A 25,529-nucleotide genomic window follows, 5' to 3' on the forward strand; every position below is an offset into this window, starting at 1 on the left:
ACTAATCAAAATGATTTGGCAGTATGATGCGATTAACCCGGTTGCGAAATTAGTGCCGCTAGATGTATTAAAAGATTGTTAAGAGCGTAATTAATGCTGTATTATTCAAACATTTGGACTAATGACTAAGGGAAGTGTAATGGAGTCGTTTTCTATAATTTTTTTTTAAAATAATCCAAGAAATGTCCATTGACTATATGTCCTTTCTTTTCTATACACTAGCAATCTATCACCAGAGCAAGAGAAGAGCACTCGATTGTGAGGTTTTGCAGTTCTTATCTCCTTTCACATTTGAGAGTTGTCTCATCTCTAAATTGAGATCTCTGCTGGTTCTCTTATTAATCTTTGATTAGATGGCCTCCAGTACTATAGTATTACTTGCATTTCTTTCAATTTGGATTGGATATTTTCCGTCCAATTTTTAATTTAGTTGAAACCATAGAAAGTTATAACGTAGATTTTTAAATCAGAAAAAGTTAAATTAAACATTTAGCAAACCAAGAAGTTTTGATATCTTACCCATTTAATTTTGATTGAGGCATGAGCTGACAAAACGTTTTTGCGATTGACTAAATTGTAAACAGCCCCAAACGTTTCAAGATTTTAATGATTAAAGGGAGCCTTTTTTGATTGGTGAGACAGCCGCAGGAATGCTGAATCGTGTATTTTTCAAAATATGATTACAAGTAACCCATAATAATATTATCAATACATAATATTCCATTCAACAACATTACAATTAACAACCACCAAAATTATCAGAATAAATTCTAATAATTAATTCCAAGGTAATCTAATCTAATCTTAAATAGGGGTACCCAACTTCCTACTAGTTATCATAAAAGGGTCATAAACTGAAATTATAAAAATGAAAACTTATAGATAACGTAGGTATTGACAAACTCCATCTAAAAACATAGGAGTGAAATTGGAGATTGTGGTGCTTACCAATTTTACTTAAAGCCATTGTGGACAGCTCTCAATGTGAAAAGCTGTTGTTTGATGGCAAGGCAATAAACATGGAAATCAATAGAGTCCAAAGCATTAAAACTTCTATTTGTTATAAAACACCATACCATAACTTCTATTTGTACCATTCAAGCAGTTGGACTAGTGGATAACGCATGTGCAGTGGGGTCTTTTTTTTCTTTCAATCATCCAAGAAGTATCCAATGACTATTTGTCATTTACTTGCTGGACAGTAGCAATCAACGTACAGAAAAGAGGAGAGCACTTGTTTTTGAGGTTTTGCAGATCTTTCTCGTCTCCTTTCATATTTGAGAACTGTTTCATCTCTTAAATTGAGATCGATACATTCTGGTTCCCTTGTTGATCTTCCCTTTATTAGATGGCCTCCACTAGTATCACTTGTATTCCTTCCATCTTGGATGATCTGCAAGCACTGGAGAACGATTGTCCAAAATCTCCAAAATGGCCGCAGAATCACCTGAGACGCAAGCTAAGACATCTGAGAACATTTCTTCTGTGTGCGAGAAAATACAGCAACGATGATGTGCAATTACCATTTGACAACAAAAAGAACCAGGCAGATAATCATCATGCAAGCCTAGAAGCTCTGGCAGTTCGGATTGGCGAAGCCATTCCCAAGTGGGCAAAGGAGATCCAATCTTCTTATCAGCCTTGGAAAGCGGTCCGTCATTTAGACAAAGACATGGAATCCTTCGAACAAGAAATTTGCGAATGGTACGTCGTTTTCTTGGGTTCCTCGTCACGGCAGTCCAGTAATTCGCTCGTTCGAAAAGATGACCTCATGGAATTCATGGATCCTCTTCTGGAGAATCTAGTGAATTATTGGTCATGGAGGCGGCCGGCACATGAAGTTGGACTAATTAAAGCCCTTGAAGAGAAGCTGGCGTTCATGAAAAACTTCATCCGTTTTGTCACACTGCATGGCGCTGAAAACACAGAATTGGGACCCTTATTGGCTCACATTGAAGCTGTGGCTATCAATGCAGCACGCCTCTCTTATAAGTGCCAGTTTAAGAAGGGTTTGCCCGAGGATGTCGTTGAAAGCATTTCGGAACTGCCGCAGAAGATTATTCCTGTTGAACCGCAAGTCCTTGAGACTTGTATCCGGGCCCTGATTGCTTCAAAATTATCAGGACAATCATACGGAGAAACAGATGAGCGCATATTGAGAGACTTCTACCATTCTCTCCTGTGTAATCTTTGGGAGAAACTAAAGCATGGCACTTGTCCTGTGATTTTGTGTCAACTACAAATGTTTTACGAGGGGCTAGACTCCTTGAGAACCATTTTGAAGGAGAAGCCAAAGGAGTTCGATGAGAAAGTAAGAGATCCTACTCGAGTCGTGAAATGTGATGGAGGAGATTTTATTTCCCCACTCTCTCTGAATGCAATCAAAGACGCTATACAAGCCAAGGATATGGATATCGTGTGTTCTGAGTTATTGGAAATAATTAAGCTCATCGATGCAGTAATCACAGAGAAGTGTCCAGAATCATCATCATTCAATTTTCCTAAGACCAATGGACTGGGCTTTGTTGATTCCCTTCTAGAAAAGATGATGGATGTGAAAAGTCCTGAGGCTGGTTCGATTGCTTTGATCGATCATCCAAGTCAAAATGTCCAGGAAGAACTTGTTTGTTTACGCTCTTTGCTGAGGAAAATTGTGGAGCTGCGCAATGAAGACGAGGAGGTCCAGGCAATTTCGAATCGTATTGTTGGGGTGGCATACAGGATAGAGTTTCTTATTGACTCCTTAATAACTGGAAATATCATAGATTCTTCTTCAATGTCCATTCATTCCATTTTAGAAGAAATGAACATCATTAAAGCTGCGGCCTTGAAGATTTGTGATAGCGAAAGACTTGGTGGAAAAGTTAAGGAAGTAACGAAGAGATTCAATCACATGCCACAAGAAGGAAGTAAGCCAATAGTCAATGATGTGGTGGTGGGATTCGAGGATGAGACGGCATCGATAATCAATGGACTCATAACTGGATCACGCCAAGTGAAAATTGTTTCCATTGTGGGTATGCCGGGACAAGGTAAGACAACTTTAGCCAGAAAAGTTTACAATAGTTCTTCAGTTACGTCCTATTTTCATAAGCAGGCTTGGTGTACTGTTTCTCAAGTATACCACAAGAGAAATCTGTTGCTTCAAATTTTGACTTGTATTGAGTCCAATCTTCCTGACAATGTTTTTGAGATGGTTGAAGAAAAGCTGGCTCTTCAAGTCAGACAATGTTTGCTGAAAAACAGATATCTCATTGTTTTGGACGATGTATGGGACATTGATGCATGGAACGGATTGGAAGCCTCATTCCCTGATGATGGAAATGGAAGTAGAGTTATCTTGACAAGTCGGCTCCGTGGTGTTGCTCAGCAAGACAAACTCGACCATGAAACACATTCTCTTCGTCAACTCACTCCTAATGAGAGCTGGGATTTGCTAAAAGGGAAGTTATATCCTGGACAAGATTTGGCTCCTCCAGAACTATGTGAAATTCAACAGCAAGTAGTGGAAATGTGTCAAGGACTACCTCTTACGGTTGTCATTCTTGCCGGGATTCTCTCAAGGATGGACCGATATGGTTGGAAAGAAGCTGTGGAAGGTTTAAGTTCGAGGAATCTTTCTAGTACGGAACAGTGTACCGCTACATTAGAGCTCAGTTACAAACATTTACCTGATACTTTGAAGGCATGTTTTCTTTATTTTGCAGCCTTCCCAGAAGACCATGAACACAATACCAAGAGGTTGATTTCTCTATGGGTCGCTGAAGGATATGTTCAAAAAACTCATCCCAAGAGATCAGAGGATGTGGCAAATGATTACCTGATGGAACTCATTGGCAGAAGCTTAGTCACAGTTTCCAAACCAAGATCCATTGATGGGGTCAAAGCCTGTCGCATTCACGATTTGTTATATGAGTTTTGCGTGACAAAAGCCAAAGAAGAAAAGCTTTTGCAGCGGGTACGCAGGTATGATGACTTGTCTGCTTTCACTGTGCCATGCTACCTACGCCGCTTATGCATTATTGATTCTAAGCTCGAGCACTTTGACAACTTGAGGTTATTTTCTCCTGCCATACGCAGTCTATTATTATTCAGTCACGATGAAGACAGTATTAGTTTTGACCTCCGATTCATTTTTCACATCATCAAACTTGTTAGAGTGTTAGATTTGAGCCAAATTGGACTCGACCCCTTTCCTAGAGAGGTAGAACTGCTTGTTCACTTGCGCTACTTGGCGATCCTAGGTCGAGGTAAAATCAGTCTCCCATCATCAGTATGCAATCTCCCGAACTTGGAAACTTTGATTTGGCAAAATTCTTCAACTCATCGTTCAGTTTCACTACCAGATACCATATGGAACCTGAAGAAACTAAGGCATTTACAGCTAATTGATGAGGTCGATAAGCATTATTGTTTTTTTTTCCCTAGAGACAATCTTGACAACTCGTCACAGTTGCTTGACTTAGATTTCTTGTCCTGTTTGTCTCTCGATCCTGAGGAAAACATCAGCAAACTGTTGAGACAGTTTCCAAATATCCGCAAGCTGAGATGCTCTGTCAATCTCAAGCCAGGTGTTCAATATCATGTAGCAATGAATTGTCTAAGTCAGTTGGAATCACTCAGTCTGGGTTGTGTTATTTACGCCGGTGACCGATATCAGTTAGATTTCCAATTTCCTTTGACTATTAAAAAATTGACCCTATCTTATTTTCGCTTGCCATGGAGCAAAATGGCAGCAATTGGAAATCTACCCAATCTTGAGGTGCTCAAATTACTCAAAGAAGCCTTTGAGGGGGAAATATGGGAAATGGAAGCAGGGAAGTTCCCTAAAGTTCGTTTCTTGAAATTATCTTCCTTGAACATTGTGGAGTGGACAGCCTCCTCCGAGTATGAGTACGAGGAGCAGGACTATTTTCCACGTCTCGAGAAGTTAGTATTGGATCGCTGTGGAGCATTGCAGGAGATCCCTTCGTGTTTGGGAAATAGTTCAACTCTTGAAATAATTGAGGTGTCAAAATGTCCCAACTGTACCAGTTCATTGGAGCAAATTCAGGAAGAGCTATCCGATCTGAAGATCCTTATCTCATAATGGACGATTGATCTTCTCAAGTAAGTGTACTCTACATTTGTTTTTTAAGTCCTTTACTTGTGTACTGCTACGGGCTTTGCGTATCTGTTTAGCATCAAGGTCAAGTTGTTCTTTTTCTTAATAGTTTTTCTTTTTCTTTTTCTTAATTAGTATTGGAAGGCTGCAAGTTTTTGGAGGAGATCCCTTCTTGTTTGGAAAATATATCAACTCTTGAAATGATTGAGGAGTCTAAATGTCCCAACTGTACCAGTTCATTGGAGCAAATTCAGGAAGAGCAATTAAGCAGGAAGATCCTTATTTCATGATGGATGACTGATCTTTTCAAGTGTGTTTGGTTTGGTTGGGAAGCCATTTCAGTCTACTTTTCTTTATTAATCCTTTGCTTCTGTACACATACTGGTAATGTTCTTCTTGTTTTCTTTGCAAGTTTCTTGCTACTCCTGTGACCGAATCTCGAATCTTGTAGTGGGATGTATACGTACCCCAAATACCCAGTGGAAAGTAATTTTTTAATAGTAGTACTCTGCTTGCACAACTGAGTTTGCAAATTTTCCAAGAACTTATATGTCATTATTGGTTTGAACTTTGAATTACAATAATATACTATTGGGAGATTTCCAGTAGTTAACAAAATAACTTTTGATACAAGCACATTCCAAAATTGATTGTTGTACAAAATGAAGGAAGAAACCCAAAAAAAAAAAAAAAAAAATTTCTTAAAACCCTCCCTAGATTCTTTCTGTTCCCAACTACTAGACTTTAGATTCGAACCTTGAATCTGACATCAAGGAGAAGCCAAGTTAAGAGAGTTAATTGTGCTAACTTCACTTGAGCATCGTCATAATCCTAAAAGCTCTCTTTATTGTTTTAGAAAGATTATGAAACTTTTTGTAAAGTTGTTTATTAAACGTTTTAAATTGTTCTAAAATTGATATCTTGAAGAGTACTGTATAGTTTTCAAAATACAAAAGGCCTCCCAAAATAGGTAACATTCAGGGCAAATCTCGAGGGCAAGGTATAAGTGGAACATTTTTGAAGAGATTTTAGCATAATTTTTAGGGCCACCCCAACTTATATAGTTTAACGGGAAATAATGGCATCAAAGATGGACATGGAAGGGCTCCTCCAAGTCCAGATACTCTTATCCAAAGATGATAATTCTCCTGTTCATCCTTGAAATTCTAAAAATTTTCAAAAAGCCCTTTAAATTTGAATATTTTGGAGCCGCAACTATATATTTTAGTTTGCCAAAAAATCTACTCATATTATCTCTACCTTACCCCTGTATACTTTTGTTGTGGTTCTACAAGCGAAACACATTACATGAGGGAGTAGCTAAAAGTGAATTTATAGTATCCAAAAACATAAAAAACAGTTTTAGGTGACCGGAAGAAAATAGTGCATACATTCTCTCTCATGCTGCGTTTGGATTCAAAATTTGATGAATAATTTGAAATTCTCTCAAATTCCTGTAGTTGTTTAGATTATTCAGTAGGTATTTGAATTCATAAATCACCAATTATTCAAATATTTAATATATATATTTTGATAATTGGTGAATTACAAAGTCAAATGCTTCTTAATCAATCCAAATAACTAAAGTGATTTGGGTGAATTTCAAATCCTTCATTAAATTCGTCAATCCATACGAAGCCATAAAGTTTTTTCACGACTCTATTGCATTGAAAACAGCTTTGCAAGTGAGCTAACAAACAATAAACAAAAAATTGTGCAAATAATAAATTTATTCTGGTAGTTTCAAAGAAATTGGATGGCGAAGAACTACTTCAATATTTGTAAAATGATTCGAACTCGACAGAATTCAAAAATCCAATTCAGAATGCCTTTGTGCTATCAATGCTGAGTATGTTAGAGGCAAACTACCAATTTATAATTTAAAAATATACATAAATACCTAGGTTGAAGATTCAAAACAATTTCATCTTAATTTAACAATAGTGATGCATTTCCTCCTAATTGTGGTATGCTGATGACAAAATTAAAGTAACCAAACTTGGAAAACTTATATAAGCAAAGTTTAGCTATGTCACAGGTTCATAATCTATGCTATCCCTGTCCAGCTTGTAATCAATCTAAGACTAGAAATTCAACCACCAAAACATGGTACAATGTAATTACAAATGGGACTAGTAAATTGAAGGAAACAAGGAAATCATCTAGCAAACGCACTAAATATGCAATGAAATAATTTGATGCTAATATCACTTAATCCACCAAACCATCCAGGCTCCACATCTGCTCGAAAGTTGACGCTAGATGGTGGTTGTGGAGCAAGTAGAACCTCCTTAATGTTGTTTAGGATTCCTTTGTCATAGGGGTTTCCAGAGTTCACATACTTTTGATGAAAATGCTCATAAGATGTCTGCACGAGGCATAATATAGAAACTGCATCATAATTTGTTTAAGCAGCTATTTAGACTGGCCTTCTATGTTTATGTGCCAAAGCAGAAATTTCCTCAAAGCTGTGCACTTTAAATAATTGTTGTACCAAAAATTCAGTACTGTTCTCAAAAGAATTGCCCGTTAATTAATATATTTGACATACATGAACTACAATCATGCAAGAAAAAAATGCATTAATTCAACTTTGAGATAAACCGTGATGATATAAGTACTGTTGGCATAAATGAGAGTATAAAGGGCAAACCTGGTTTATAGCAATTAGATAAACATGGTAACAAGAAAAGCCAGCAAGAAAACACATGGCTACAAAACTGAATAATGTCAATGCCACAGTCTCCGGGTCATTTCTTAGAAATCCAATCACCCCATTTCCATCTCCGGGCAATTTGTGATGTACTGATTTGCACGAGGAGATAAATATGAAGGCAAATAAGAGCAATCCTGTCAATAGAAATGTTACGTGAAGCCGATAATTCCTCTGCATTTTGAAAGAAAAAAAGTAGAAAGTTATAGTCAGTAAACTAATTTTAATGCCAGAAGGACTTGCAGGGCTGTCACCGTACATACCAGTCCCACACAATGCCCGATCCTAATGGTGATCGAATTGTTGGATGCAATTGTTACAAGTTGCACAATGACAAGTTCTTGGTGGACGATAAATGTTACAAATGTTACAATACTTCAACTTCACCTCTATCCCATTTATGACAACAACCCTTGATCTCCTTCTGCGTTTACCAGCATCAATTGTTCCTAATTCAACTGATGAACACTGATCATTTCTAGGAATTATACCAGGATCAATGGTACTGACAAATACCAAGTTCACAAGAACCTGCATTGAGGGCAATATATAGTTACATCAGCAGAAGGGCATTCGGTTACGTTCACAACTTTCTCATACAAGTGTGTGTTTGTGTGTGTGAAATTTAGTTTAGAACTAACAATTGTTGTCAAAATTGAAGATGTTACGATGATGGCCGGATTCCTTATATCACTTGCAACATCAACCGCAAATGTCCAACTTGATAGACTAATAGCAATGGCAGTTAAAATCAGCCCTTTTGGATCCGGACCACAAATCAGTCTCCCCTTGAAAAAGAATACCTACATTCAGAATAAAAAGACATCCAACATCAAATACTCCTTTTTTTTTTTTTTTTTTGCGTAAGCATCAAATCCTCCATTTCTTCTTTGATTTAAACCAATAAACTAAAAGCTTTATCAGGATTCAGCAAAGTACAATGATAAGAAATAGCTTTGGAACGTAAAGCAAGAGCAAATGGAGGATTACATTGTTTCCAGGCCAAAAATGGTAAACTCTTGTTTGTTCAATTTCGTCGCCACCTCGACAAAATCGAAAAGATTTTTCTTGAACCACCCTTTTGAATCCAATTATTTTCTCCCAAAGAGAAGAAAGCAATTGCTTGCTTTTTGCTTGAAGACTAACTTCAGAATTCTTATCTACCCTCTTTCCTGATGACATAGTACTTTCTGTAGGTTGATCAATTTCTAATGAGGCAGAACTATCGATAGCTTGAGCGACTGAAGAATTTACGCTGCCGTCTTTCTCTTCACTCGCCATCCACTCCATTCTCTCTGATTTCTACCATCTAGACTCAAATTAAGAACTTCAATTTGTAGACGATAACCACCCCGGGTGAAACTTGTCACTTGTGACTGGAAAAGATATTTCAGAAAACTAGAAGCGGTTATTATTTTTGTGTTCATTAGGTCCAAGCCATCGGGTTAAAGTGTGCCCGCACCACCCGGATGCAATATAAAGGAAAGTAAGCCTGTCAACTCACTGATCCATTTTGCACACCTGTCAAATTGGGCTCGGGGAGGAGCCCACTGAAATGGATGGGTCAGTGGATTACCAATGGATGCTAGATTGAACCAGTAGATCACTACAATAAAGGGTGTGTTTGGACAGGAGATTATTTGAAATAATTATTATAGTACTTTTTGTGATATGATGCATGTGATATAAAAAAATAATTGAAAAGATAAAAGTATATGTTAAAAAATATGTTTATGATGCAAGCAAATAATTTTTTGAGAAATAACTGCAATCGAGACACACCAGTTGTTTTTAATACAAGATATGTCGTATGACATCACAAAATAATGTTATTATAGAATGCTAATAATTGCAAGTGTTGTGACAAATAAAAATGTAATTAGTAATCTACCCACCCTTAGTTTTATTATGAATCTTGTTAGTTAAGAAGTTATGATTATGCAAGAGTTGTTTTGAGAATTAATTGTTGTAATATTTCATTTTGTTAATATATTTCTAATTTGTAAAATAGATTTTGAGGGGCAACAAGTTTTAGTAAAAATTTCCAAATGAGTATTTGTAAAGTGTGTGTGTGTTTTAGGAAAGGCAGTGTGTCCACCAACACCACTGAAGTGTCCACCAACACCAAGTCACCAGCGCTTAGATAGTTACCAGTAGGAAAGGCATGAGCAAAACTTTTCTCAGCAATTGAATACTGCAATTCGCCGATTGTTGCACCAGACTCAATCCAAGCACTATTTCCTTCAATATCAACGCTAATTGTCTTGAGATTTCTCATATCAAGCATGATGAATGGAACTTCAGACTTATAGGATGTGCCCTCGAAATCATGGGCGCCACTTCGAATCCTCATTTGTACTCCATCTCGTTTGCAACATATGACTGTTGCTTCAACGTGATATATAGTATTCTAGAGGAGTGATTATTTGATAGGTTGCAATTTTATCATTTATTTTATAATTAATTTTTTTTATTACCTGACCCGATGTGGATTAATTGTTAGATTCTACTCACTTTTGAAAATTTACATTTATTATAAGAAATAAAACGAAAATACGATAACAAGTGCCAATTTGACAGTCATCAAGAAAGGAGTTCAAGTAGCAACCCTTATTCCAGGGGCATTTTTGGAAATAGGGAGACTTTTCCCCTTTTGGTAATTACCGAAGAGAGAAGAGACTGAAGAAGACCTGGAGCCTCCCTTTTCTTCCGGGGAAGCAGCCGCAAAGTAGAAGATAAAAATTAGATAGGAATAGATAGAAACAAGAGGAGACTACTTTAGCTTGAGAACTTTGACTTTTCTTTTGGTCTCTTAGTAGCTTTTCTTCTCGCATATCAGGAGCAATTAGAAGACTTAATCACTCTTTGTAGTTTACGTTTTCTTTGATTAATCAAACGAATTGAGCTTTCTCAATCGGAGGACAATGGCCGCTACTTTCTCTACAGCTTTGTGTGGGTTTTTCTTATCAGGGATGAACTAAATCCCTTTTTTTAGTAAAAAATAACGAAGGTTTTGGTTTGTCTAAAAATTGTGAGATCGATTTAATTTTATCTTTTTCTCTTATTTATTGGTATTCGCATATTCTCTGCTTGCAGCGCTTATGGTTGTTTAATTGATTGATTATCATGGATCCGGATAGTGAATTGATTTAGTAACCTATTGTCAATTAGGGCATTAAATCCGTAATTATTTAATTGCCTTGAAATAGTGACAACTGGCATGATTGGATTTGTATTAGGAGAATACGTGAGCTAATTTAAAATAACTCTGGTAATGTGTTATTTGATTATAATAGGACTTCTCTAATATGTAAGGCAATTAGGGAATTAAATCTTACGGGCGTACCTATGATTATTTTTCAATTAAAACAGTGATTAACAGGCGTACCTTAATGATCGACATAGTAAGGAGATGTTGATTGTCATCGCTTGTTTTGCAGTTATAACCTATTTATTAGTAAATAATTGGAGTTGCCTTTACATCGATGATCAATTAGATGAACCATTGCTGAAGTTATTTCTTGACTAGACCTTTTGTTAATATTACTCTGATTTTAGTGAATTGTCGTTTAATTCTTAGTTAGCTATTTGTTTTTATTCGAACTGTCTTAATTGGCATCTTTTATACAAAATCACCCCCTTATTACTTTGAATTTCAAAAAAGACAAATACCCCCAATCCCTGAAGAGACGATCCTACATGCCTTTTATACAAATCAATAAATCGTCATGAATAAGCAATCTCATTCTGGTATATCGGATTAAGCAAACTCTTCGGAAACAGGATGAATCAAGTAACCCATTGCACACCTAGAGTCCCTACTCCAGTATTTAGAATCGGGTTCTGATTACTTTAATTGGCAACTAGATTTATTTTTATTATTGCACAGGCATCGACAACCTGTCATTATTGCCAAAGGTTTTGTTTTTTCCTTGATACAGAGAACCTAAGATTTTGGATTGAAGATTCGACGATGGGTAAATAAGAAGAGTTGTTGGGGAGATAAAAGAACATTTAGAACTGAGATGTTTGATGACATGAAGCTATCAGGAATTGAACTTGAGTATGATGATGGAATTAGTAAGGAAAACAAGGCAGTGAATAACAGAACTTTAGACATTTCGGTCACCATTTCTGTGATATTCTGAACTATGATTCCCCTCAGACACAATGTAGACTTAAAAAAACTATGAATTGCTAATCTTATTTATATCCATTACAATTGACCGGGACTGATTGTCATATAAATTAAGAAATACATGCAAAGTTGGCCTGCAGGCCTGCTTTAAAAAAAAAAAGCTGTATTCTCTCTCTTGCATTGTAAGAAATTGTGATTGTAAGACTTATTCTCAAGTGAAGACACTGGCTAGCTCTGAATATGCAGTTCTGGTCATATAAGATTTTTTGCATTCCCAATCTTGTATCAATTAAATATACAAGTCTGCCTAGTTAATAAAATTTTGTTAATTTGGGGCTCTCTTATCTTGTCAATTTGGGACAAAAATTTTGGTAGTTTTTATCTCAATAACTAGGCAGACTTGTTCTTTGCTCAAAACATATATGCAGTCAAGGTTTTTTTTGGAATGTCTATTACGAAAAAGCCATTTATTTTGTCCTTCTTTCAGGGTTGCCTCCAGCAATAAAGAGCCAAACGTCGAACTTGTAGAACCTTTGATGTAGTCTCACCAAGGAACCATGCATATTAAGGTTAATATCTATTATTGTCTCATTTAATTTAGATTAATAGCTTTTATGTGATCTTGTCAACTCACATTTTGTTGCTTGATTTTCTTGCATGCAAAATTCCATGACCAATCTGTCATTAAATACGTACATTACTAGTTACCAACTCAGTTCACCTTTAGAATAAGTGTCATTTGCTTCAAAGTCTTTCATGTTGGCTTATGCTAAATAAGCCTTAAAAATGTACAAAATCTGAATTAGAATGTGTTTGAAAGCATGATGATTAAGTGGTTTCAATATGACATCTATCCCTCATTCTTTGTTTTGGTTCTTCAGTTACATGCACTTAGGACACAACACAAAGAATAAGCCAATTTTATTTTGTCCCATAAAAGTAGTAAATTCTCTATGCTAAAGTATCAGCAACTTATAAGATTAAATTTAAATGCTGAATTGAATTATAAAACAAGGCCTAAATGGTTTCAATATGACATCAATCCCTCATTCTTTGTTTTGGTTCTTCAGTTACATGCACTTTAGGATACAACACAAAGAATGTAAGCCAATTTTATTTTGTCCCGTAAAAGTTGTAAATTCTCTATGCTACAACTTAGAAGATAAAAGAGAATGCTAGAATTTTATACTAACCCCTAATTTTTGTATCTTTATTGTGTACCTTTAGCGTATAGAATAGAAAATTTCGGTCACTTCCTTACAAAAAGGTCGTATGTTCAAATCCAATTGTCAATATAAGGATGTGATGTGTTGGTAGACAATATGTACCTGTACGGTTGTGTTAATGGGTAATCTGTAAGAATCCTTGTAAACAATCCATGATTTTAGAAACATGTTCTAACCCGTGGTGTTGATTAGAGCAAACCCCATCCAAACTTTTTGCTACCAAAAAAATTTTTTTTTATTTACTTGAATTCTCCTACTTTGCCTTTGGGAAACAACAAATTATATCCACTTAAACGGATTTGGATGATCCAAATAAATTCAATGGTTTTAAATAGACAACCATCTAAACCCAATTATGTTGGTGGCTTTAAATGGATTATCCATATCATCCATATATATCCACTTAATTTAAAAAAGAGAAAACACACATTGTGATTGCAAATATTTATAAAAAAGTGGGATGGAATTTTGTGGGTCCACGTATTATTTACTTCATAACTTCCTCATATGCCAAGTTATCAATAACATTAATTGCATTTTATTCACTTCTAGTTCTTAGACTTCTTCCATCCTTTTCAAAATTGTATTTTAGTCTCTACACTTTTTTTTAATTAAACTCTTATATAGTAATGACAGCAAACTTGCATATTCTAAAGTAAAGAAAAAGCGAGACTGTATCATATAGTGTAAAAGTAATTTTTTATTTTTTATTCTTTTATTTATAAAAAGATTTTTCTAACGAGTGTCCCTACGACATTGGTTAAGATATATAAATGACACCCTCTTCTTCTTTTTTTAATATGTGGAAGATCTTGAATCTATGACCTCCTACTTATAATCCTTCTCCCTTTATCATCCAACCCAACCCTAAAAAAAAAACACCTAATTTACTAAATAAATATAAGGTAGCTTGTATATCAATATTATAATAAGGAGTTTCATACATTTCTACGTACTATGTGCTCATATGATGAAAATATTTTATTTATCAAATAATATAAGACCTTTTATTGGAACTCTATTTTTATTCAAGGCATCCCTCTTGAACAGCGTGCAAAAAATTGGAAAAATAAACTTCCTTCCATTGTAAAGCCATATTCAATTCACCCAAAAGTTATAATAATGTAGCCAAGTTAGTAATTGTTCATTACTTTACGAGATGATACTTTAAGTAATAATTTAAGGTTAAATTGACCACAATAGTTACATTTTCTTAGAACTAAAATAATTTAAAACTGCTTTTATGAAGAATAAAATGAAGTAATAGCACAAGCATTTGTTATTACCAAAAGTTTTCTAGGTGATTTAAGGATAGAATTTGGGGGATCTATAACTTTTTGGGAAAAAACATTTGGATCTTAAATTTAGGATTTGGAAAAGTAAATGGATAAATGAATGGATCATGGTTTTACACTATCCATTTAAATAACATTCTTTTATTAAATGGTTTTAATTGGATTGGATCAATTTGATCCACTATCCATTTAACTAAAACTATTTATCAACCATATATCCATTTTGCCACTTCTATATCTCACTATGTATTAACATGAAATCTTATTTACCATAATATGTTAGTCAGTAGCGTTCAATGTCAGTTTACATCTAGAATTTCATTTCTTCATCTTGTAAAGTTTGCCTGGAAAATTTATTAAAAAAAAAAGAACAAAATATTGTCATTGTTTCTGATACCAATTTTAGTGGCCTGATCTGTCAATAATTTTTTGTCTCTATAACTTTTGAATATAACCGACGGTCGTGCTTCAGGCCGGCCGCTGCTGGCGCCTCCACTTGCGACAATTTGTCTTCTTCATTAGTAATGGGACAACAAAGATATAAACTATAAAGGCATTCAAATAAAATAAAGGTAGTAAAACCGGTCGTCAATTTCAAGATAGCTAAACTAAACACAGGTTTGTATAGGAGTTAATCAAGATTTTAGTACTATACCAAACGGGATTTGGTGTAGTGAAGCAGAAAGATGATAGAACGCGTAGGCTTTGTAAGGAGTAATTGCAAAATCCTCAGCTTCTTCCTTCTCTTAATACTAGACTAGATGTACACGAATGGAGTAAATAATTTTATCTTTCATAATTTCGCATTTTATCATACAATCCTCCTATTGTTTAAAATTTCCAATTAACCCATCTATGATTTTACGTAAAGCTGAAAATAGACAAAAAGCAACTATAGTCACGGTGATCAACCTATACGCACGCTAGCTAGAAATGTGGAATATGTTAGAATTGCCACTTATTCCCCTTATATATGGCTTTACATTTGGCCACATAATTCCCTGTTAATTTTATGTAAAGTGGTTAGACACTTGTTGTGCTTAAATATTAACTAATGCTTGGAGATACTATTTTTCTTTTCACTTTACATGATGCCACAAAAGAGTTAAATGGACATTGTTGAATACAGTGGTAGAACCAAAAACTTTAGTTTAGGGGAGGCAAAAAATCCAACGTATAGTAATAACACATATTATAGCATATAAAGCATGGTAAATTTAAAATGTAAATTAAGGATTTCAATAATAAAAGAAAAAGTATAATTCAAACTGCAAAATTTGATTCCCTACCATTCTATTTCCTATCAATGCGAGAAACAACTATCTAATATAGTAATAAATTAATAATTCATATTACTGGCTTTGTTTTTTTTTTCTTACATTAATAGAAGCAATAATCATTGCATAATTCCAAAACAACAAACTCAAAATAAAAATAACTATTTCAAAATTAATAATACAATTTAAAATATAATACAAGAAAGTTTGAAGGAAATAAAAATAAAAACTTGCCTTGCAAAATTGGAGTTTGAGAACAGTTGATGCTTGAAGCATAATAATGGAGCTTAGAAAGACTCGATCCTTGAGAAGCTGGATAAAAAGTTGTGACTTTTTATTTTTTTAACTAATCCTCCTACATTCTTAATTCAAGTGAATTCTATTACCTTTTATTTCCTTTATTTACTTTTATGTAGTGTTTTTTTAATTGTTATTTTTCTGTTGCAAGCTGTTGATGAACTGAGCATTTGACGAATAATTTGAACTAGGCACATTAAGGGCTCGATTTGAGGGTGGATTTTTAGCAAGCTGGAGCTCGAGTTCAAATAATATAATAAGAGAAGGAAATAATATAATATCGAGCCTGTAACATCAAATTGAACTTGATCTCAAATTTAGATCTCGTATAGGATTTGAGTTCGAATTTGAATTTATCTAATATTTTGAATCGAGCCGAATAGGTCAAAAGTACGATTCGATTCATTTATAAGCCCATTTGTACTAGTGCTACACTAATACGAGAAGAAAATAAGAGTTTGTTTGGTACAAGAGTCTCATAAAAAGAGTGATTAAGGGGGACAAGAAATAGATAAATGTATGAAGAGTAATTAAGAGGAACTAGAAATAGATATGCATGTTGGGAGGGGGGGGAGGGGGAGGCGATTAATCTATCTTAGATAAAATGTTTTAGTGCCTTTAGGATTATTTCGAAAGTTTTGGCGGCTGTGGGGGGGAGCGAAAGGCTGCTCCTCCCCAGCCCCCCTGTTCCATCCTTGGTTGAATCATAAGGGATTTGTGAGGTATTAACAATATACCCATGCAAATTTGGTGTACTTAAACCAAAATATAGATGATCAAAATTGTTGGCGTACATCAATTTGATTTTGACTATTACTTATTGTGATTTTTCGTTAGTTGTCTTAAATTGCGTTGAAGACAAATTTTGTTTTAATCGAAATATTAGATGGACTAAATATTGGGGACCAAAACTGTACTTTTGCTCCACATTAAACGTTTGATTTTGGTGCGATAATTGATTGAGTTAATTCTCCTTTAGCATTTCTGGTTCAAAATAGTTCTTGTCTTTCTCTTTGGCATTTTCTAAATAAACGGTGATTTGAAATGGAGCTTGTTACGTGAACATTTGCCCCCTGGCATCTTTCAATGGAGGTACTCATTCATAGGCGAACAATCTTGGATACAAATTTTGAATCCTTTAAGAAAATGGAGAGTCTGAATGGAAATGCGCAAGCTAAACAAATATTGAGATCAAGGCATCTAAGCTGAATTCTGGTCCGGATACAAGCTTTCAAGGAAACTTTCACATTAACCAATGAAATTAAAATTGAGTGCAGGCGCAAGGTCTCTTTCAATCAGAATAATTGCTTGACAATGGTCTGATTGCAGTAATAAAAAAATTTATTAGGTTGCAAACTGATAATATATAAAAAAGGGATTCAATATCGACACATTGTCATTGTTGTAAGACCACTTTTCTTGGTTTAATCTATCAATGATCTTGTCTACATAATTTTTTGAAATAATCTACAATTCTGCTTCAGGCCGGCTGCTGCTGCTGCACTTGCACTTGCGAAGATGTCAGTCACAGTCATTAGTTGGCCTGCAAATATAGATGTCATGATATTAACCAGCTACGTGCGCACATCAGGAGTACTATCACTATGTATATATGCGATCTAGATAATTTTTTTTTTTTTTTATAAACGATATAATATCATACAATGAAATATGCACTAATGTGGCAGAAAATACTTTAATTATATCACAGAAATAATAAATCTGAAGAATCACTACATCTAATAGATCTAGAAAATTACAAAAATTACATTGTGAAACTCAACACATTTGAAATTTAGAATATTTATGTATGCCAACGCTGTCTGATTTACTATCCAACTGGTTTAAACTCAAATTGGATGCTGAGATCTAATAAAATGACCTAAGAAATTCCAGTGATCTAGAAAAAATTCACCCTAAGGTTGATGAAACATATGAAGGTATACATGTTAAAACATCAATAAATAGATTAACACGAAATGTTCACTAATTAACTATTCATTAGGGATTAGTACCGCCTAATTTTTTTCATTTACATGTCCAAAAATCCCAAAAGATTCATCAGATAGCACTCGTCAATGTATCAAGAATAGGACCAAAAAGAAATACAAGCTTTCATATAAAATACCAGTATAACCCTAGTTTCCCTCAGTAAGAAAGATAGTTCAGTTATAAAGGGGTTTCAGGGTAGGTTTGTACAGGAGATATAACCAAGGGTGTTTGCTTGTAATTAACCAAGAATATTGTGTTACATAAGCTGCGGAACGGTAAGATTTTGTACAGTCATACCATAAAAATGCTAAGCATGTTATCTCATCAGCCCGGACAACTCAATTAAGATTTTGAATAGATTTAGTAACCAATGGAGCACTTTACCCTAGTTTTAGATATCAACTTCACGTTTCCAACACCTCCCCCACCCTCCCCCCCCCAAAACAAAAAATGTTATGATTAAGTTCTCAAACCACTTGAACAATGATTTACACAACATGTTATAGAATTGTGTCCGTAATAGACCAAAAAGCAATGAAGGCTTTCAGATAAATTATTAGTATAGGCAGTGTTGCCTCGACAAGAAAAACAGGTAAGAAGGGTGTTGAATGTTGAGATTCTGAAGACAGGCTTCAAATGTCCAAATGTCTGAATGATACGTCTAACTGGCTATGAATGCAGACCATACATAAGTTAATAACAATAAGGCTCAAAAAAACAATAAAGAAAAAAAAATGTTCCATGCCCCCTGTCCCTCCCAATATCAAACGTGTTATCTTGTTTTATTTTTCTCTTTATCTATTACTATTAGTATTACCATATTAAAAGTATGACGAGATTTGGCATTATAAGTTGTAAGCACTTTTTTATCTTGATTTATGTTGTTTCCATATTACCCCAAGTTATTGTATTTTAATTGTGGTAATAATTAAAATATGAAACATTCCAAATGAATATATCTCAATAATAATGGTAATTAAAATGAAAAACTCCCTATTAAAACTATTTAGCGACCCATACATTTCATCTCCAATTTTTATGTGCATCAAAGTTTCTTATTCGAAACAATTTCTTGCTCATAATAGTTTGACCAATTTCAGCAACCACAATTTGAAGATTGTAAAAAAATATTAGTATAAAAAAATAGATGCTCTTAGAACAAAAGAGAATAAGAAAAGAGTCCATATTCATTTGGAGAATCTTGATATGCATATCATGAGATAGGTACATAATTATGTGTCTTCTATCAGTATAAAGAAATACTAAAAGAAAAGCAAAAATAAAAGAATCAAACTATTTCTATCAATTGAAACTAAAGCCATTTTAAGATAATTAAGCTGTATAAATCATTATATTCTTATCAACCACAATAACACTTAGAAAAAACGTCAATAATCCAAATTCAACAATGCACCTCACATTATTCAATTCAAATTCACAAAATTTTTTGTGAAAAGTTCAACTGGAAAGATATAAAGTAAAATGTTCATGCGGAGTTGGATATGAGCACGATTCATATATTTTATTCTTAAATAATAAATTCATTCTAACTATACAATTGCATTTCATTTGTCTTAGCAAGGGAAAATAATATTTAAAATGTTCATACAATTTTTTTTATTTCTTAAAATTTGTTGATTTCATCATAAACTTAACTTTGGGGTGTATTTTTAAGTAAGAAAAGGCACATCAAGAAAGGGGTGAGTGTGGTGAAAATAATTAGAATGACAAAATCTAACTAATCAATTTATTTATTCTAATACCCCTTTAGAAATTGATTTTACGATTTAAGTCTTTATTTTCCTAACAATTATGAATTAATTCTATTTACTAGGCTCACACTTGACATGTATGCATATATTTCCTGTTTAGCAATATTTTTTGTACAATATTTTAAAAAAATAATATTATGATTTTATGGTAAAAATATTGTGAGTATACAACAACTTTGGTGAAAAATGACCGAATTAGGAATTATTTATCAAAGCTGAATCCATAATTTACCGAAAAGATCGACATAAATTAAAAAAAGAAAACTCAAAATAAATTCAAAAATAATTGATCAAAGAGTTCATATTTAGATGGACTTTGAAATAATAATTGGTTAATGAAAATATGACATGTTTTATTATCAGGTAAACAATCAAATTTCACAAAAAATATATATATAAGACATGTTATTTTGGGTTAATATAATCATGTGCAAAGCACGCGAACTATTACAAGTTTATTAAATGGATTGTTGATTGAATTCTTGTTGTTAATCTCAAAATTAAATTAAAGTCCTACTTCATTGACATAAGCAATTATAATAACGCGCAAGATTAATCAAAATAATAACCCGGTTGCGAAATTAGTGCCGCTAGATGTATTAAAAGATTGTTAAGAGCGTAATTAATGCTGTATTATTCAAACATTTGGACTAATGACTAAGGGAAGTGCAATGGAGCGAAATGTCCATTGACTATTTGTCCTTTCTTTACTATATACTAGCAATCTATCACCAGAGCAAGAGAAGAGCACTCGATTGTGAGGTTTTGCAGTTCTTATCTCCTTTCACATTTGAGAGTTGTCTCATCTCTAAATTGAGATCTCTGCTGGTTCTCTTATTAATCTTTGATTAGATGGTCTCCAGTAGTATAGTATTACTTGCATTTATAAACTGAAATTATAAAAATGAAACTTATAGTTAACGTAGGTATTGACAAACTCCATCTAAAAACATAGGAGTGAAATTGGAGATTGTGGTGCTTACCAATTTTACTTAAAGCCATTGTGGACAGCTCTCAATGTGAAAAGCTGTTGTTTGATGGCAAGGCAATAAACATGGAAATCAATAGAGTCCAAAGCATTAAAACTTCTATTTGTTATAAAACACCATACCATAACTTCTATTTGTACCATTCAAGCAGTTGGACTAGTGGATAACGCATGTGCAGTGGGGTCTTTTTTTTCTTTCAATCATCCAAGAAGTATCCAATGACTATTTGTCATTTACTTGCTGGACAGTAGCAATCAACGTACAGAAAAGAGGAGAGCACTTGTTTTTGAGGTTTTGCAGATCTTTCTCGTCTCCTTTCATATTTGAGAACTGTTTCATCTCTTAAATTGAGATCGATACATTCTGGTTCCCTTGTTGATCTTCCCTTTATTAGATGGCCTCCACTAGTATCACTTGTATTTCTTCCATCTTGGCTGATCTGCAAGCGCTGGAGAACGATTATCCAGAATTTCCAAATTGGCCGCAGCAGTACCTGAGACGCATGAGACACATGCTAAGATATCTGAGAACATTTCTTCTGTGTGCGATAAAATACAGCAACGGTGATGTGCAATTACTATTTGACAACAAAAAGAACCAGGCAAATAATCATCATGCAAGCCTAGAAGCTCTGGCAGTTCGGATTGGAGAAGCCATTCCCAAGTGGGCAAAGGAGATCCAATCTTCTGATCAGCCTTGGAAGGTGGTCCATGATTTAGAAAAAGACATGGAATCCTTCGAACAAGAAATTTGCGAATGGTACGTCTTTTTCTTGGGTTCCTCGTCACGGCAGTCCAGTAATTCGGTCGTTCGAAAAGATGACCTTATGGAATTCATGGATTCTCTTCTGGAGAATCTAGTGAATTATCTTCCAAGGAGTCGGCTGCCACATCAAGTTGGACTAATTAAAGCCCTTGAAGAGAAGCTGGCGTTCATGAAAAACTTCATCCGTTTTCTCACACTGCATGGCGTTGCAAACACAGAATTGGGACCATTGTTGGTTCACACTGAAGCTGTGGCTATCAATGCAGCAGGCCTCTCTTATAAGTTCCAGTTTAAGAAGGGTTTCGGATCGCCCAAGGATATCAAGGAAAACATTTCGGAACTGCCGCAGAAGATTATTCCTGTTGAACCGCAAGTCCTTGACACTTGTATCCAGGCCCTGGCTGCTTCAAAGTTATCAAGACAATCATACGGAGATACAGATGAGCGCATATTGAGAGACTTCTACCATTCTCTCCTGCGTAATCTTTGGGAGAAACTAAAGCATGGTACTTGTCCTGTAATTTTGCGTCAACTACAAATGTTTTACGAGGGGCTCAATTCCTTGAGAACCATTTTGAAGGAGAAGCCAAAGGAGTTCAATGAGAAAGTAAGAGATCCTACTCGAGTCGTGAAATGTTATGGAGGAGATTTTATTTCCCCACTCTCTCTGAATGCAATCAAAGACGGCATACAAGCCAAGGATATGGATATCGTGTGTTCTGAGTTATCGGAAATAATTAAGCTCATCAATGCAGTAATCACAGAGAAGTGTCCAGAATCATCATCATTCACTTTTCCTACGACCAATGGACTGGGCTTTGTTGATTCCCTTCTAGAAAAGATGATGGATGTGACAAGTTCTGAGGCCGGCTCGATTGCTTTGATCGATCATCCAATTCAAAAAGTCCAGGAAGTACTTGTTTGTTTACGTTCTTTGCTGTGGAAAATTGTGGAGCTGCAAAATGAAGATGAGGAGGTCCAGGCAATTTGGAATCGTATTGTTGGGGTGGCATACAGGATAGAGCTTTTTATTGACTCCTTAATAACTGGAAATATCTTAGATTCTTCTTCAATGTCTATTCATTCCATTTTAGAAGAAATGAACATCATTGAAGCTGCGGCCTTGAAGATTTGTGATAGCGAAAGACTTGGTGGAAAAGTTAGCGAAGTAACGAAGAGATTCAATCACATGCCACAAGAAGGAAGTAAGCCAATAGTCAATGATTTGGTGGTGGGATTCGAGGATGAGACGGCATCGATAATCAATGGACTCAGAAATGGATCACGCCAAGTGAAAATTGTTTCCATTGTGGGTATGCCGGGATGCGGTAAGACAACTTTGGCTAGAAAAGTGTACAATGATTCTTCAGTGAAGTCCCATTTTTATGAGCGTGCTTGGTGTACTGTTTCTCAAATATATCAAAAGAGAAATCTGTTGCTTCAAATTTTGACTTGTATTGAGTCCAAGCTTCCTGAGGAAGTTTTTAAGATGGGTGAAGAAGATCTGGCTCTTCAAGTCAAAAGACGTTTGCTGAAAAACAGATATCTCGTTGTTTTGGACGATGTATGGGACATTGATGCATGGAACGGATTGGAAGCCTCATTCCCTGATGATGGAAATGGAAGTAGAGTTATCTTGACAAGTCGGCTCCGTGGTGTTGCTCCGCAAGCCAAACTCGACCATGAACCGTATTCTCTTCCTCAACTCACTCCTAATGAGACCTGGGATTTGCTAAAAGGGAAGTTATATCCTGGACAAGATTTGGCTCCTCCAGAACTATGTGAAATTCGACAGCAAGTCGTGGAAATGTGTCAAGGACTACCTCTTACGGTTGTCATTCTTGCCGGAATTCTCTCAAGGATGGACCGATATGGTTGGAAAGAAGCTGTGGAAGGTTTAAGTTCAAGGAATGTTTCTAGTACGGAACAATGTACCGCTACATTAGAGCTGAGTTACAAACATTTACCTGATAATCTGAAGGCATGTTTTCTTTATTTTGGAGCCTTTCCAGAAGACCATGAACACAATACCAGGAGGTTGATTTCTCTATGGGTTGCTGAAGGTTTTGTTCAAAAAACTCAGCTCAAGAGATCAGAGGATGTGGCAAATGATTACCTGATGGAACTTATTAGCAGAAGCTTAGTCATAGTTTCGAAACCAAGATCCATTGATGGGGTCAAAGCTTGTCGCATTCACGATTTGTTATATGAGTTTTGTGTGACAAAAGCCAAAGAAGAAAAGCTTTTGCAGCGGGTACGTAGGTATGATGACTTATCTGCTTTCACTTTGCCATGTTACCTACGTCGCTTATGCATTATTGATTCTAAGGTGGAGCACTTTGACAACTTGAGGTTATTCTCTCCTGCCATACGCAGTCTATTATTATTCAGTCACGATGAAGACAGTAATAGTTTTGACCTTCGATTCATTTTTCACATCATCAAACTTGTCAAAGTGTTAGATTTGAGCCAAATTGGACTCGACCCCTTTCCTAGAGAGGTAGAACTGCTTGTTCACTTGCGCTACTTGGCGATTCTAGGTCGAGGTAAAATCAGTCTCCCATCATCAGTATGCAATCTCCCGAATTTGGAAACTTTGATTTGGCGAAATTCCTCAACTCATCGTTCAGTTTCACTACCAGATACCGTATGGAACCTGAAGAAACTAAGGCATTTACAACTAATTGATGAGGTCGATAAGCATTATTGTTTTTTTTTCCCTAGAGACAATCTTGACAACTCGTCACAGTTGCGTGACTTAGATTTCTTGTCCTGTTTGTCTCTCGATCCTGAGGAAAACATCAGCAAGCTGTTGAGAAAGTTTCCAAATATCCGCAAGCTGAGATGCTCTGTCAATCTGAAGCCAGATGTTCAATATCATGTAGCAATGGATTGTCTAAGTCAGTTGGAATCACTCAGTCTGAGTTGCGTTATTTACGGCGGTGGCCGATATCAGTTAGATTTCCAATTTCCTTTGACTATTAAAAAATTGACCCTATCTTATTTTCGCTTGCCATGGAGCAAAATGGCAGCAATTGGAAATCTACCCAATCTTGAGGTACTCAAATTACTCAAACAAGCCTTTGAGGGGGAAATATGGGAAATGGAAGTGGAGAAGTTCCCTAAAGTTCGTTTCTTGAAATTAGCTTCCTTGAACATTGTGAAGTGGACAGCCTCCTCCGAGTATGAGTACGAGGACCAGTACTATTTTCCTCGTCTCCAGAAGCTAGTATTGGATCGCTGTGGAGCGTTGCAGGAGATCCCTTCTTGTTTGGGAAATAGTTATGCCCTTGAAATAATTGAGGTGTCAAAATGTCCCAGCTGTACCAGTTCATTGGAAGAAATTCAGGAAGAGCAAAGAAGCAATGGAAATACCGATCTGAAGATCCTTATCTCATAATGGACGATTGATCTTCTCAAGTAAGTTTGCTTTGGACAGCCAGTTTACTTTACATTTGTTTTTTAAGTACTTTACTTATGTACTGCTACGGGTTATGTTTATCTGTTTTGGCATCAAGATCAAGTTGTTCTTTTTCTTAATAGTTTTTCTTTTTCTTTTTCTTAATAGCATCAAGATCAGGCTGCAAGATTTTGGAGGACTTCCCTTCTTGTTTGGAAAATATATCAACTCTTGAAATAATTGAAGTATCTAAATGTCCCAACTCTACAAGTTCAGTGGAGCAAATTCAGGAAGAGCAAATACTGATCTGAAGATCTTTATTTCACGATGGATGACTGATCTTTCCAAGTGTGTTTGGTTTGGTTTGGTTTGGTTTGGAAGCCACTTCAGTCTACTTTTCTTTTTTAACCCTTTACTTCTGTACACATACTGGTTATGTTGTATCTGTTGAGCATCAATCAAGATCAAGTTGTTCTTGTTTTCTTTGCAAGTTTCTTGTTATTCCTGTGACCCAATCTTGTACTGCGACATATACATACCTATACAACTGAGTTTGCAAAT

At 35.2% G+C, this 25,529-nt stretch overlaps 2 protein-coding genes and 1 pseudogene across 2 annotated transcripts; 2 read left to right on the forward strand and 1 right to left on the reverse strand.

Annotated features, from left to right (window-relative positions):
• The first annotated feature begins 1,021 nt into the window (after positions 1 to 1,021).
• Positions 1,022 to 5,624, forward strand: LOC113690306 (putative late blight resistance protein homolog R1A-3). The gene is made up of 2 exons (XM_027208141.2): positions 1,022 to 5,109; positions 5,240 to 5,624. Exon 1 carries the CDS (start codon positions 1,349 to 1,351, stop codon positions 5,087 to 5,089), a length of 3,741 nt encoding a protein of 1,246 aa, XP_027063942.1. The 5' UTR covers positions 1,022 to 1,348; the 3' UTR covers positions 5,090 to 5,109; positions 5,240 to 5,624.
• Positions 5,625 to 7,088: 1,464 nt separating this feature from the next.
• Positions 7,089 to 9,248, reverse strand: LOC113689420 (probable protein S-acyltransferase 1; annotated as a pseudogene).
• An 11,617-nt stretch (positions 9,249 to 20,865) lies between these two features.
• LOC113689419 (putative late blight resistance protein homolog R1A-3) lies at positions 20,866 to 25,458 on the forward strand. Its single transcript, XM_072050871.1, has 2 exons — positions 20,866 to 24,988; positions 25,137 to 25,458. The coding sequence occupies exon 1, from the start codon at positions 21,198 to 21,200 to the stop codon at positions 24,966 to 24,968; it is 3,771 nt and encodes a 1,256-aa protein (XP_071906972.1). The 5' UTR covers positions 20,866 to 21,197; the 3' UTR covers positions 24,969 to 24,988; positions 25,137 to 25,458.
• The last annotated feature ends 71 nt before the right edge of the window (positions 25,459 to 25,529 follow it).

The sequence above is a fragment of the Coffea arabica genome, chromosome 5c (genome assembly GCF_036785885.1).
Source record: "Coffea arabica cultivar ET-39 chromosome 5c, Coffea Arabica ET-39 HiFi, whole genome shotgun sequence".
Taxonomy (NCBI): Eukaryota; Viridiplantae; Streptophyta; class Magnoliopsida; order Gentianales; family Rubiaceae; genus Coffea; species Coffea arabica.

Coding starts and splice junctions, on each gene's coding strand:
- LOC113690306 (XM_027208141.2), top strand. CDS start 1,349: ATGGCCTCCACTAGTATCACTTGTATTCCTTCCATCTTGGATGATCTG.
- LOC113689419 (XM_072050871.1), top strand. CDS start 21,198: ATGGCCTCCACTAGTATCACTTGTATTTCTTCCATCTTGGCTGATCTG.